The sequence below is a fragment of the Enhydra lutris genome, unplaced genomic scaffold, assembly GCF_002288905.1.
Source record: "Enhydra lutris kenyoni isolate GAN:26980312 unplaced genomic scaffold, ASM228890v2 scaffoldscaffold2, whole genome shotgun sequence".
Classification (NCBI taxonomy): domain Eukaryota; kingdom Metazoa; phylum Chordata; class Mammalia; order Carnivora; family Mustelidae; genus Enhydra; species Enhydra lutris.
In genome coordinates this window covers 20,231,910-20,246,211 of record NW_019154086.1, presented here as the reverse complement: position 1 = coordinate 20,246,211, position 14,302 = coordinate 20,231,910, and the positions used below count along the sequence as shown (strand labels likewise).

At 43.5% G+C, this 14,302-nt stretch overlaps 1 protein-coding gene across 2 annotated transcripts in view; it reads left to right on the top strand.

Moving 5' to 3' along the window:
* Nucleotides 1–6,386: 6,386 nt before the first annotated feature.
* Nucleotides 6,387–14,302, top strand: part of LOC111150788 (SKI like proto-oncogene) — a 30,842-nt gene continuing 22,926 nt past the window's right edge. The window contains exons 1-2 of one of the 2 annotated variants that reach the window (XM_022508398.1): nucleotides 6,387–6,450; nucleotides 8,042–9,827. In XM_022508398.1, the coding sequence (XP_022364106.1) occupies nucleotides 8,730–9,827 (1,098 nt within the window). In that variant the 5' untranslated portion in view covers nucleotides 6,387–6,450; nucleotides 8,042–8,729. The remainder of the gene's footprint in view (nucleotides 6,451–8,041; nucleotides 9,828–14,302) is intronic. The other variant, XM_022508390.1, reaches the window with a different exon arrangement.

Here is a 14,302-nt window from a genome sequence, read left to right as displayed (position 1 = left end):
ACTCTTAACCAATGGAGACCCCAGAGAACCATTTTATGTCTTCAAAGTGTTTTCGCCTCTCTCTGCTTTCCCCCTTCCTTCCCCATTTTTTAAAGTTTTTTATTCCCCCCCTTTCTTTAAAAAGATTTATTTATTTAGTTATTTGTCATAGAGAGAGAGAGCACACAAGCAGGGGAAGCAGCAGAGGCTGAGGGGGAAGCAGTCTCCCTGCTGAGCGGGGAGCCAGGCACGGGGATCCATTCAAGGCACCTGAGATCAGGACCTGAGCCCAAGGCAGACACTTACACTCACTGAGCTACCCAGGAGTCCCAGATGGGGTGTTCTAATAGATATTTTGTTGTTGTTGTTGTTGTTTTTTTTTTTTAAGATTTTATTTAATTATTTGTCAGAGAGAGGGAGAGAGAGCAAGCACAGGCAGACAGAATGGCAGGCAGAGGCAGAGGGAGAAGCAGGCTCCCTGATGAGCAAGGAGCCCGGTTGTGGGACTCGATCCCAGAACGCTGGGATCATGACCTGAGCCGAAGGCAGCTGCTTAACCAACTGAGCCACCCAGGCATCCCGTTGTTGTTTGGTTTTTGGTTTTCTTGGTGAATCTAAGTCTAGTGAGATTTGGTACTTAACACTAAGTCCAGAGCTGTGTAAAACTGAAGTCACTACCCCATCCTTCCACTTCTTTCTGACTCTATGTTGCAAGGACTCGGACTAGCTCAAGCTTAAGAGGGGATTCAGCTCAGGGTAGCAGGAGCATCCAAGGACAGGAGTATAGCTCAGCATGGGAACACACTGGAGCCTAAACCTTGAGTCTTATCAGCACTCTATCTGCTCTCCTCTTTATACCTGCCTCATTTTGTTTTCTTCCGGCAGATGGCTTACACTGCTTTTCCACTCCATGATATGGCAGCATGATCACCAAAAGTTTTGGAGGTTATATTTTCTCCATTCAGTACACCAGCCAGGCTGGGGCTAGACTCTCTTAGTGCTCATTCCAAACACCTCTGGGAATGTGCTCATTGGCTTAGCTTGGCTCAGGTGTCTATTCTGGGTCCAGTTGGCTAGGTTTGCAGGGAAGGTCATTCGTAGTTGAAGAAGCCACATGGTTCAGGGAGTGCGACAGGAGCCAGGAAAAGACGCATAGCTGGGCAGCCAACACTATGGGAAGCTATTATAATTCTCAGTCTACCATTTGGTGGCCCAGAACTCCCTGCTTTGGTTCTTTACCTGCGCTTTCCCTCCCTGAGCTATACATGAATACCTTCTATTTCTATGTCCTCCTCTCTAATGAAAGTTTCCTTATCTTATGTGGCATTATAATAGGATTCTGCTATGTGACCAATGAATCTGATACAGACAGCAAAACAGAGCAAAGATATAACCTAAACCCAGAATATCAGTTTTCTCATCTGATAAGTAGGGGTAATATTGCCTAACTTGAGACAGTGTTGTGAGATTAATAATTATATAATAATAGACTAATAATAATAATAATGTTTATTCCCTTCTATGTAATACATTTGCAGTTTAACCTGGATATTAGTGAAAATAATATATTATGGAAATCTCAAACACTATGTCAGAAAGGCAGTGGGGACGATAGAATCTTGTGAGCTTCAAATCATATAACATAAACCTTAATCCTATTTCTTACCTCCAGATTGGTCTTACATAGAACTCAGATTTGAAAATCATGTAGATAATATTTTTCATAATTTGAAGAGGAAGGATGTACCTAGCTGTATGATTTTGAGCACAACTCTGTGCCAGTTTCTTCATCTGTAGAATGGAGTAATAATAGCCACTCTTTTATTGGGTTGTTTTGAGGATTAAATGAGTTATACTTAAAATGCTTAGAACAGAGCCTAGCGATAGTAAATACTATATAAATGTTAACACTGGTTATTATTCTTTAATGCATTGTTTCCTAAACGGTAGGCTGCATGCATTAGTAGCTAATTGAAATTCAAAGATTCAGAATAGAGAGTACACTATCACAGAGCATTACTCCATAGGAAGGGTAAGTATTATTGTGGGTGATGATAAATATTCTCTAAAGCTTGGTACAATGCTACCTACCTGTAAATTTCAATATTTGGTCTTTTTTGGCCAATTTGACAGTCTTTACAGCTTGTGGGACTGAGAACCAAGAAGAGTGAGGAAATGAAGAATGGAAACCCCAGTGATGTGGGTCAAATGCATGTCCTACTAACCTCTGTTCTGCCACTTATCAGCCTAGTGGTTAGGCTTGTAACCTAAACTCTGCCTCAACTTCTCTTTTGTTAAAAAGGGAATTTCTTGTCTGTGTTTCATAGGAAAATGTGAAGCATTTTGAACTACTTATAGTCCTAGCACTACGCAGTTTTCAAATCTTAGCTTGGCAATATCACAGGGCTAATTATGACTCTTTTTCCCTGAAAAAGAGAAAAGGTCTCTGATTTGCAGTAAGTCGAACTTTGCCACACTTTCTAAACACTCATGAAATTCCTAGAATTAACAATGAAATACACTTTCCATGTGTCCATTACATTGATTTTAGAGTTTTTTGCAATTTATACACTAAAAATTCAAACTCTTCTAACATGATCTTTTTCTCTTTTACCCTTTCTGGCTATTCCTTTTTGCTTTCTTCTTCATATTTCCCTTCCAGTTTCTCAGAGCCCAAGTTAAAATCCAGAAAAAAAAAAAAAAAGTGCTGCATGACACTATTCAGGAAAAGGAGGTTAATAATTTTTAAGCATCTGGTTCTCATCTTATTTAAGACATGAAAATGGAGATTAGGATCTTGTAGGTATAGTATCAATTTGGCAGATAAGAAGAGAAAGCCTAGTCAATGAGGGAAAGGATCTTCGCACCAGCAGGGACAGTAGCATTAAACTAATATGGGGCTTAAAGTGCACTGGGGGGGGGGGTAGGGGCAGGAGAGTAGGGGAGAGGGGATAGGTAGGAAAAAGATGAGAGTGCTGTGAGGAAGTTAAAGAGCATCATTAGTACCATCATAATTCGGACAAGTAGAAATAAATGAAAAGCTACAGAAAAAAAAAATGAGGTTGAAAGGAAATAGTTGAGATTCTTTTGTGAAACTGAAGGACCTTGTAGCATCTGATTTGCTGCTAGAAAATATGTCAAACAAGTTTTTTTTTGTTGAAGATCGAGGGAGACGGGAGAAGAGGCACTAGAACCATCAAGCTACAACTGGTTTTTCTTCCTTGGAAAAGAGCACAAAGGGGTGTAAACAAAAACAAAAGCCAGTGTTTTTGTGCTCTGTTATTAACGTTTATCTGACCTTTCTTCCCCCTCCTTCATGAAAATAAAATTAATTTACGATGAGTGTTTGCACTTTACCCTGTCCTTTTCATTTTCGTATTCTTCGTAATTAATATTGGTAGGTCATTATCAATAGATGGGTACATGGAGACAAGAGGAAAGCATTTGCCCCAAATCATTTATCAGGTCACAGGTCAGAACTAGTCTTTGAATTCTTGGTTTCTCTTATTACCAGAGGGCCATAACGAATGAAGAAGAAATTCTAGTCCATCTAGTAGCAATTAGTTTGGATCTTCTAGCTGTACTGCTTAGTGGAAGATGAGACAATGGGTAGGCTCCTCCTCCCTCCAATCATTTGGAATTCTTACATGCACACAGGCACACATTCTCACAGTGGTCTTGCTTAGTTCCTACTGGCAGTGAGCAAGATGAGGTAGGAGGCCGATTGAAACCTATCTACTAGCAATTTACTAACCAATACTTGTGTTGACTTTTCAACACTGATGAAGACCATCAGTATATGGGAATTATAATATTCATTACCTTACAGTGCGTATTTTTTCTAAGGATTGTATTCTCTGTGTCCACTTAATTCTGAGATAAAGAACCATTATCATCTGCTTCTGTGTGGGTTTTTTTTTTCATATTATACAATTTTGCTGATAATTCCTGAAAATCTTTAAGTAAGCCTGCAAAAATGTGGCTTAGGAAGAGCTTCCTCAGCTGCATCAGAACTGTGTAAATGTACCCTGTTTAGTTTCACTTGTGTTCAAACCTGTACCTTTGAGGCTGAGACCTTGGGAATTCAAGGGTAAAGTGAATTTTAATTTGGTACGTTTTGTACTTTGATGAATAATGAAAAAAAAATGCCCTCAAAGCTTGATTGGTTCTAGCTACATTTGCCTGTCACTATTTCTCAAACTATTGTACACAAAATAACAGGCACAAAAGATCCTTCCCTCAAAAAACAGATTCCTGGGGAAAGCAAATCAAAAGAACAGTGGAGGGGATAATGCGTTTGATTTCTCAAAAGTCTATTTACTGTCCAGTTTATTTTGGTCCTTAGGCCTTTGGTCATGCTAGCAAGTACTTATTTTTATGGCTGATCGAACGACTACTAAACATTTGTCATTAATTGCAGTTTGGAATCACTTTTAAAAAAATTTGTCATTTTGGCTCCCCAAAACTGTTTCTTCTCGAGACACGAGCCAGGTGCCACGAGTTGCCCGGATGCCAAGTCCCAGGACTGTCCAGTCTTCCACATTGGATCTGCAGCCGGCCTTCTAAATATTCTCGCGGTTAGAAAATCTATCCCCCAGACTCACAGATGCTGTTCTCCCCCCACTGGCTCTGCACAGAACATCATTATCTTTGCCGAGCTTCTGTCTCTATGGCAATAACAGATGGGAAGTGCTGCGGAATTATTCATGTTCAGCAAAGGAGGCAGTCAAGGAGGGGAAGGTGGGGGGTGGGCGAGGGGGCACGACCCGGGAGCACGACGTTGGGGGGCGTAAGGAAGGGAACGTGGGAGTGGGGCGAATGAGAGGTTTGTGAGCCTCTGGTAGGCCTTCTGGGAGGAAAAGGGGGGGGGGGGGAATCTATGAGCACAGGACTATTCCCAGTCGGCTAGCTCCAAATGCGGACCCCGTAGGAGTGACCTCGAAGCAGTAAAACCAGGAGACACTGGACGAAAATGGGCGAAAAGGGAAAAAAGAAGGAAAAAAAAAAAAAGAAAAAGAAAAAACAACCCGAGGCCAAGCTCGAGTCCTTTGAATTCTGTGCAGTGCAAGTCGGTGAACTATTTCGGTTCCTGATCTTGCGGTGGGGTGGAGAAAAGGGGATTTCTTGGTGTTTCAAAATATGACGGAGCAACTCGGCAGAGTTTAATATGCTAATTGGATATCCTGGGAACGCTAACTAGGAAGACCACTCTGCTCGCCCGATGGTCAAAGCCGAAAGCTCCTAGGTCGTACCTTTCCTCATCTCATTTCGTGTTCCCTTCTAAAACAAAAACCAAATAATAAGCCCTCAGTAAGCACTGTAGAAACCTGTAATTTCTAGCTCCCTTTTGAAACCGAGGGAGAAGCCTAGTGGGGAGGGGGTAGGAGGGAGGCTGAGAAGTAGGGACAAAAATGTTCTCTCTCGGTTTTGCCGGAACTTTGGCTAGCCCTCTAGCCCGGCCGGATGGCGGATGGAGGTCAGCCCGGGGAAGGCGTCTGGGCGGAGGCCGCCTGAACGAGGCGGGGGCCGCCGAGGTGGGGCGGAGCGTAGGCAGCTGGCAGGGCGGCTCGCGGGCTGGAGGCCCCGCGGGGGCGGGGGGCAGCCCCGGCGCGCCCCGGGGAGCAGGGCCCACACCGGGGGCGCTGCAGGGCGGCCGCCACCCGGCTGCCTCCGGGGCGGGGCGGCCCAGCTGCGGCCTCGCGGGGGGAGGGTCGCCCGCGCCTGACCTCGGGCGGCGGCGCTCTGCCGGGCGGGCCCTGCCTCCGCCCTGCCGGCAGCTGGGGTCGCGCACAGTGCACCGCGCGGCCGCCCTGCCCCCTCCTTCCCTGTCGCGCGGCAGCGGAGCGGCCAGGGCGCCCCCGGGTCTGGCCCGTCACCACAGAGCAGCGGGTGGGGCGGGGGCGGGGGCGGGGCGGTGGCGGCCCCAGACAGCCGGCTGGGCGACTCGAGGAAGGAAGGAGGGAGGGTGGCGGTGGGGGTGGGGCGGGGAGGGAACATCCTGTCTGCGCCGGGTGCACCGCAGACAGCGCCGCGCGCCAGCCGCCCAGACGGCGCGCAGGCCAGGAGCGCCGGGAGCGCGCCTGGGGGGAGGGGCGCGCGCGCGAGGCGACGGGGCTGGGGGGAGCCCTAAGGAGCCACAATAGGCCAGACGGCGCGCGCGTCCCCGAGGAGCTGGGAGCCGAGAGGCGGTGGCAGCGGCGACGCCGGCGGGGCCGCGCGCGCGGTGCCTCCGCTGGCTCTGTTCCCCACCCCTCCCCCTCCCCGCCGCCCTCTCTCTCCCCCCCGGCGGCCGGAGACGGCGGCGGCGTCTGCGGGAAGCCGTGTGTCTCCGCAGTGACGTGGGCGGGCCGAGGGCTCGGTGACGTCAGAGGGCTGTGTGTAGCGATGTGTGTGGGGTTCGGAGCGGCGCCGGCACAGCTGAAGGGAGCAGGCGAGAGGCGGCGGCTGGCACAGGTGCGGCCCCGGCTCGCGGTGAGGACGCGGCGGGCGCGGCGGGAGGCAAGGGGCGCGCGGCCTCGGGGGAGCCCGACAGCGGTGCTCGGGGTAGTGGGGAGTTAACAAAGCTCGTCGAGCTACTCCGGGCGCGGAGGCCGGAGTCGGGGGTCCGGATGCGCGGGTCCCGGGTGGGGTCGGGGCCACAGGGGGCGCAGGGCGGGTGTCCCAGGGCGGATCATGCTTCGCTAACCCCAGGCGGTGGGCGCGGACACAGGAAGGGCGCTGCACTTGACCGGAGCCGTCGGGACCCCGGAGACCCGGACGCCCGTCACTCCCCCACCCTCCCCCAGCCGCCCGTCTGCACTCCTCTGGGATGCCCCCGGCGTCTGTTGGCTGCCTGCGGCGCGGGGATCCCGACTTGGCGCCCCACCCGTTCGCAGACCCTTCTCCCTTCTGGCCCCGGGCAGGCGGGGGAGGTGCAGCCGTAGGGGTGCTGGGCTAACACCCGAGAACTTCCCGGGGAGAGGGTACGCTGGGGATTTCCACAGTCCTCCCCGCGGCCCCCGCAGTGGGGCAGTGTTGGAGGGCACTTGGGGTTGTCCCGAGGCTGTGTGTGGGGGTTGGGGGACTCCTCTTCCTCCACTTCCCACACCCCCCGCCCTTGCACAGCCTAAGCGTCCCATATCCCTTGCCGCCACTCCGTCCTCCCCCTCGGGTTTGTGATGGGTGGGTGGATTTGCGTGGGCTGAGGATTTCAGGGTTGGGGGCTCCCCCACTGTAGGTCATGCCTCCTGCCCTCTTTCTCAGCCTTCGTTCGCTGAGGTGTTCCTGTGGTGGGCGAAAGTCAGAACATTGGCTAGTGGCCTTGGTCCGTAGCCCTAAGGGTATATTTTAAGGTAAATTGCTGGGAGTTCGGGAGGCAAAAATTTCTATTTATCGAATTTCTTTCAGAAAAGAAGGAAGTGGAAGAAGAATCTTTTCTTTTTCCTTCTTCCTCCATTTGCATTCTTTGTGAGGTCTGTCTGCCTTGTGTTTTTTCCCGGGATTAGTCTTGTTAAGGATGGAGATTCCCGGGAGTGGCGTCTAGCTTTTGGCTTCCATTAAGCCACTTCACCCACCTTTTAAAGGGAAAGTTAATTTTTGCCTACAGTCATTCCAGAAAAATAGCATACAACGACTAGGTGAATTAATGCACTTAAAATTGTAACTTAGTTTCATATGGTAGATATGTTAACTCGTATCTGATTTTTTGGGGGGATGAAACTGGTATATATTTTTTATATTAAGAGATGTAGTAAGGGATTATTATAATTAAAATGGCATAACTGAGAAAGCCTCTGGTACTGAATTTTGGGTGAGATGATCTACTTAAGGTTCTCCCTATTCTCAGTTGAGGTAGCCCTTTCCCTTTTGAGGGATATTATTGCCCCCTTTACTCATTCTCCAAATTGTTTTCCTGTTTAAATGAAGTTCTTCTATCTAACTGGTGTTAGATTTGAAGAAATTGCTCAAGTGTCACCTTTGGTAAAATTGAACTGGGTATAAGATTAAGAAACTAGTTTCAAATCAACCCTTCGGCCTCTGGAGCAAATTCAAATGTAACTCTCCCCACCCCGCTCTCTTCTAGATTAATTAAAAGAAGAATGAACAGTAATCCATGAAGATTCCCTGGGCAGTTTTTCTTTAGGTATCATTTTTAACGGTAGAAGTTCAAGTGGAGTCAGAAGCTCTTCTTACTGGTGCAAGGATTTATACAAGCCTTCAGTTTCTTAACACAGACCAACAAGATCATCACTTTTAGAGAAGATATCTTTTGTTCCCCCTTTTTTGATGTCTTTGGTGCCAAAACCTAAATTTGGATGTGAAATTTTGATCTGTGTTTGTGTCTAGAGTTTATGACACAAGTAATCACATAAGCTTTTCACATGTTTTGCTTAAAACCAAAGCAAACCATTGCATTGATTCTGGACTTCTTGAACAAAGAGAATTGATAAGTTTATTTTAATGTATATATTTGAAGAATTACGAAAAAAGGCTTCCTCAGAGGTGTGCCTCACAATTATATTCTTATTATTAGAGACAAAAGAAGAAAGTTTATAGCACTGGCAGTGAAATTATACTAGAGTAGAAGCAGAACAAAATAAAGTTGCAAAATCTATTGAGTAATTTAGGGAGATTTTTCTTTGAAAATTTAAATTTTCTATGAGAGTAAATTGCCATAAGTATTGATATACATTGCTTTTCTCTCTTCAAATGAGTGACTAAAGAACAATGCAAATTTCAGACTTATTTATTTAACACAACAGTTTTTAGCCATGGCAAACCTACAGACAAATTTTTCCTTGGTTCAGGGCACAAATAAAAAACTGAATGGGATGGGAGATGATGGCGGCCCTCCAGTGAAAAAAATGATGACAGACATCCACGCAAATGGGAAAATGATGATCAACAAGATGCCAGCAGTAAAGAAGGAACACTTGGATGACTATGAAGTGCCAATGGAAACTGATGGGGAACATGTCAAGCGAACCTGTGCCTCTGTGCCTGAACCTTTACATTTAAATCCCAGTTTGAAACACACTTTGGCGCAATTCCATTTAAGTAGTCAGAGCTCCCTGGGTGGACCAGCAGCATTTTCTGCTCGATATTCCCAAGAAAGCATGTCACCTACTGTATTTCTGCCTCTTCCATCTCCTCAGGTTCTTCCTGGCCCACTGCTCATCCCTTCTGATAGCTCCACAGAACTCACCCAGACTGTGTTGGAAGGAGAGTCTATTTCTTGCTTTCAGGTTGGAGGAGAAAAGAGACTCTGTTTGCCCCAAGTCTTAAATTCGGTTCTCCGAGAATTTTCACTCCAGCAAATAAATACAGTGTGTGATGAATTGTACATCTATTGTTCACGGTGTACTTCAGACCAGCTTCATATCTTAAAGGTCCTGGGAATACTTCCATTCAATGCCCCATCCTGTGGGCTGATCACATTAACTGATGCTCAAAGACTATGTAATGCTTTATTGAGGCCCCGCACTTTTCCTCAAAATGGTAGTGTACTTCCTGCTAAAAACTCATTGGCCCAGTTAAAGGAAACTGGCAGTGCCTTTGAAGTGGAACACGAATGCTTGGGCAAATGTCAGGGTCTTTTTGCACCCCAGTTTTATGTTCAGCCCGATGCTCCCTGTATTCAGTGTCTGGAGTGCTGTGGAATGTTTGCGCCCCAGACTTTTGTGATGCATTCTCACAGATCACCTGACAAAAGGACTTGTCACTGGGGCTTTGAGTCAGCCAAATGGCATTGCTATCTTCATGTGAACCAGAAATACTTAGGGACACCTGAAGAAAAGAAACTGAAGATAATTTTAGAAGAAATGAAGGAGAAATTTAGCATGAGAAATGGAAAGAGAACTCAATCCAAGGCAAGTTTTGTTTTTGCTTTTTTAAATAGTAATTTTGAATAATGGCAGTGGTTTACTTTGAAATCAATTCTATATCTAGACTATAACCTGTGCATTAAGAAACTTGCTGCTAATGCAACAATAATAAAAAATACTGATCTATGTAATGCGTAATGTTTGTATTACACATTTTAGGCTATAAAATGCTTTCCTGTGTGTGTGCTCATTTGGAAGATCGAACAACCTGTTGCAAGAATTAGGATTATTCCCATTCTACAGATAAAGAGAATGAGGCTCAGAGATCAAGTGGCTTTCCCAAGATTATATAGCCAGGGAGTGGAGGATTTGGGGCTTCTTTCTCAAGTCATGTTCTCTTTCTTTTTCACACATCCTGCTTTTTGATGACTAGATCTGTTGTTGTCCTAGGACTCAAGATAATTTACACTTTGGTGTTATTTCCATTTGCAAATGGTATAATAGCTAGCCAAAACAATTCTGGTTGTGGGCTTCAAACAGCATTTTTCAAAGGCAGATCTTGGATTTCTGACATTATTTCTATATCTGGCTATTCGGTATTGGAAATAAATGGATAAGGAAGATTTATCTGAAGAATTTGTGGTTCTAGTAAGGAAGGTTTTTTTCTTTAAAGAAAGAAATAACTTTAAAAAACTGACAGCTAGAATAAAAAGATTATTTTAACTAAATATTAGTGTAAAAACCTGTCAGCAAAGAGATCTTAAATATTATGTATCCACCACATTATTTGGTATTTAAGATTTTCATTCTAAGAGTTTGAATGTCTGGGTAAAACAAGATACGGGTTATTAAATATCCAGTTTGTTGATCTGATTTTTATATATATTTTTCTACTTGATTAAAACCAGTATACTAGCTAGCACTGTTTAATACTTACAACGTGGCAAACATTGTTCTTGAGCCTTTACATATATAATTTTATTTGATTCCTACAACAAAAGATTGGCCATGTTTCATCTTAAGAATCTAATTTTCCACTATTAGTTTTATTTCTTGAAATAATCTCTGCCTTTTCTACTTCACAGAAGAAATGAATGAGGCGTATTAAATGTCTGAAGCTTATTCACAGCAACATTAGAGCTTGGGCTAGATTTGGTGTTGAGTGCTTTATTATAGTACCTTTAAGGTTTTGAGGGAAATTTAGTTAGTTTAGTTTTAAAACTGCGATTTGCTTCTGAAGCTCAAGAAGGTAATTTTAGACTCTAATTCAGGAGAGTTTGCTACTTGCTGCTTCCAAAGGGTCAGTGCTTTGGAGTTCCTTGCCTGTGGCTCCTAGATAAGTTTATATTGTTCATGTGCAGTTATTAACTGATTTTTGAAGCAGGATTGACTTCAAGCCACTTCTCAAACTGCTGGACTTGCTTACAGCTGGATTGGTCCCACGCTGAGGCTTGTGCTTGGAAATTCTCTGAATGTGGAATGCCCTTTTGATATTTATGATATCTTGCCTTAAGCTAATTAGGGGCTCTACCCTTACCTGTCCGTAGGTGACCACATTATTTGCCAGCTGTCCTTGCTCCAGTCTTCATTGCTCTGACATAAGCATTTTTTAAAAAAAGATTTTATTTATTTATCTGACAGAGATCACAAGTAGACAGAGAGGCAGTCAGAGAGAGAGGAAGGGAAGCAGGCTCCCTGCGGAGCAGAGAGCCCAGAGAGCCCGATGTGGGGCTCAATCCCAGGACCCATGACCTGAGCCGGAAGGCAGAGGCTTTAACCCACTGAGCCACCCAGGTGCCCCTGACATAAGCATTTTTGGGATAAACTCCTTTGCCCGATATTTCTGCTCTATGTTTGTGAGAAAAGAACATCTGAGAACCAAGATAAAGGCTAAAAAGAAGAAGATGATCAATTTACTTAACTGAAACTGAATGTGCTAGGGTTTGGGTAAAAAGGAAACCATTCTTCATCTGGATGTAGTCCTTTATTGTCTCAGAAATTACTAATTTGAATAATTTTGGGGGGAGGAAGATGTGAGATTCCCCCCCCCACCTTTTGGCTGTGTTACCTTTTTGCAGGATTTACTTCATTGTTTTGATGTATTTCTTCCAATTTATGTGAATTTTAAGCAATTTAATGGAATTTAAAATTTCTAGCAATCAAATCTTTAAGAAAGAAGTCTTTTTCGGTTCACGTGTAATACATACTTAAGTGGTTTATTGTGCTTGCCACTTCATATTTTGAAAATTTACTCCTTAAAACTTTGTGAGGTAGTTCTTGCTTGAATGTCTATGAGTGAGGTTTCTCATGAGAAACCAGCCCCAGATGGGTCACATGTTCCTGGTTGTATAACTTACTGGGTGGTAGAATGAGGAGTCAAATGCATTTCTTCTGACTTGACATCTAGTAATTTTCAGTGCTTTTTCCTAAAGTAAACTTAGTAGTAGAAACTTAATTTTGAGAAACATTAACTTTTCTTATCAATTTCTCTTAGTATATTGGTTCATAAACTCTGTATTAACTTGAATTATCGACTCAGGTATTTAACTGGGAGGGGGGCTAGGAGATCTGCTTGACTGGGGAACATTTTTTATTATCTTCTCTGAGCCAGTGAGTTGGTTGCCAAACAAACCAAATAGACCCAGAGGAAGCGTGTTTGAAAAGTCAAGACAAGCTTTTTTTTTTTTTTTTTTAATAGTAGAGTATACTAAATAAATTAACCTCTCATATAAAGAACCCCTTATGTTTAGTATGAATACTAATGTAATTCAATCAAAATGTTTATATAGTTAATGTAGTCAAAGTATTGTTTTAGATTAAAAATAAAATTAGGAAACTCAATAGGGAGTTGATTGAAATGTAGCAACTGTTAAATTATTTCCAAGGATGGAAATTATATTAGTAATGATCACCAAACTATTTGCATGACTAGTAACTACATTTAATTTGCATAGTAGCTATATTTAGATGGGCAAAATAAGTGGTATAAGGTCAGTGTTCTAAGGAGGAACTGGCTCTATGTAGAAATTAAAGGTATATTTTGAACTCTTTATTGCTCAGGTCACGACAAGAAACACATTTGATTTTAGAACTGCCTAGGTGGCTTTGCAAAATGGTGTTCTTAAACTATTTATTTCTTTATATCACCAGAACTTTTTGTTAGAAATATGGTTCTTGTATTTTACAGTGTGTGAATGTATGCAAGAATGTCATATTTCTTTTCTAAATCTTCAGTGATTATTATTTATTTGATCTAAGTCTGATTTTGTTGTTCGTACATTTTTGTCTATGGAAAAAAAGGTTGCTAAGCAAATTGCCCATTTTTTAAAAAAGATTTTATTTATTTGAGAGAATGAAAGAGAGCTCGTGTGAGTGGGGAGAGAGTCAGAGGGAATCTAAAGGGATCCCAAGCAGACTCCATGCCAAGCCTGGAGCCCGATGCAGGGATTGATTCCCTGATCCTGAGATCATGGCTTGAGTCAAAATCATGAGTGGGATGCTTAGCCGACTGAGCCATACAGACACCTTGCAAATTGGTTATTTGTAAATAAAATTTGAAGGGTGATACTTACTTAAGATTATTTTTGAGCACACTAGAAAAGTCCACTTGTAGTCATAGGTGGTTCTTTACTGTACAGAATGTGGCTGACAATCTTTAAGATGGTGTATGCCCTTATGCTTTTTTTTTTTTTTTTTAAGATTTATGTATTTTAGGGAGAGAGTGTGTGTGCACATGTGAGGGCATGTGCACCTGTGTGCAAGGGGTGGGGAGGGGCACCGGGAGAGAGAATCCCAAGCAGACTCCCTGCTGAGCGTGGAGCCGGAGTCTGGCTCCATCCCACAATCCATGAGATCATGATGGGAGAGGAAACCAGGAGTCATTTGCTTAAGGGACTGAGCCACTCGGGTGCCCCATGCCCTGATATATATATTTTTTTTAAATTAAAATTTAGCTTTCTAACATTTAGACTTGGCTACTCTTTAAGTCATATAATATGGTTTTACTCTGCCTAGGGGGAAAAAACCCTACAGATTGTCTATGATGCAAATAGATGACCTAAAGGTATCAACAAAATTGTTTCTTAAAACCCATTAAATATTTTACTACTTTTAGTTTTGCATTTTACTTTCAGTTCATCATTACTTTCAGTTCATTGGAATAATAGTAATAGTAGAAAAAAATTTTCCCATCTTGTAAACTGTTTCTTCTGTTGAGGAAGTGCGTTTCTTATTCCAAACCTAAATGAAGTGAGGAAATACACTTGAGAGAATGGGCAACTACAAACAGTAGTGTTGAGTCAAAATGTGTTCTAGTAATAGTTGGGACAGATTTGGTGGTAATTTGTTATATCAGTGATAGATTGTGCATTTTGTGATTAGCATAAATTTTGATCAAGTGGGGATAAGGTTAGCGTCAGATGAAGTGCTTGTGCTCATATGGGGTACCAGTATGAATATTTTTGTCTAACTTTCTAAAATTAATAACTAACTTTATGACTTTAGAGACTATCTTTTTCCTA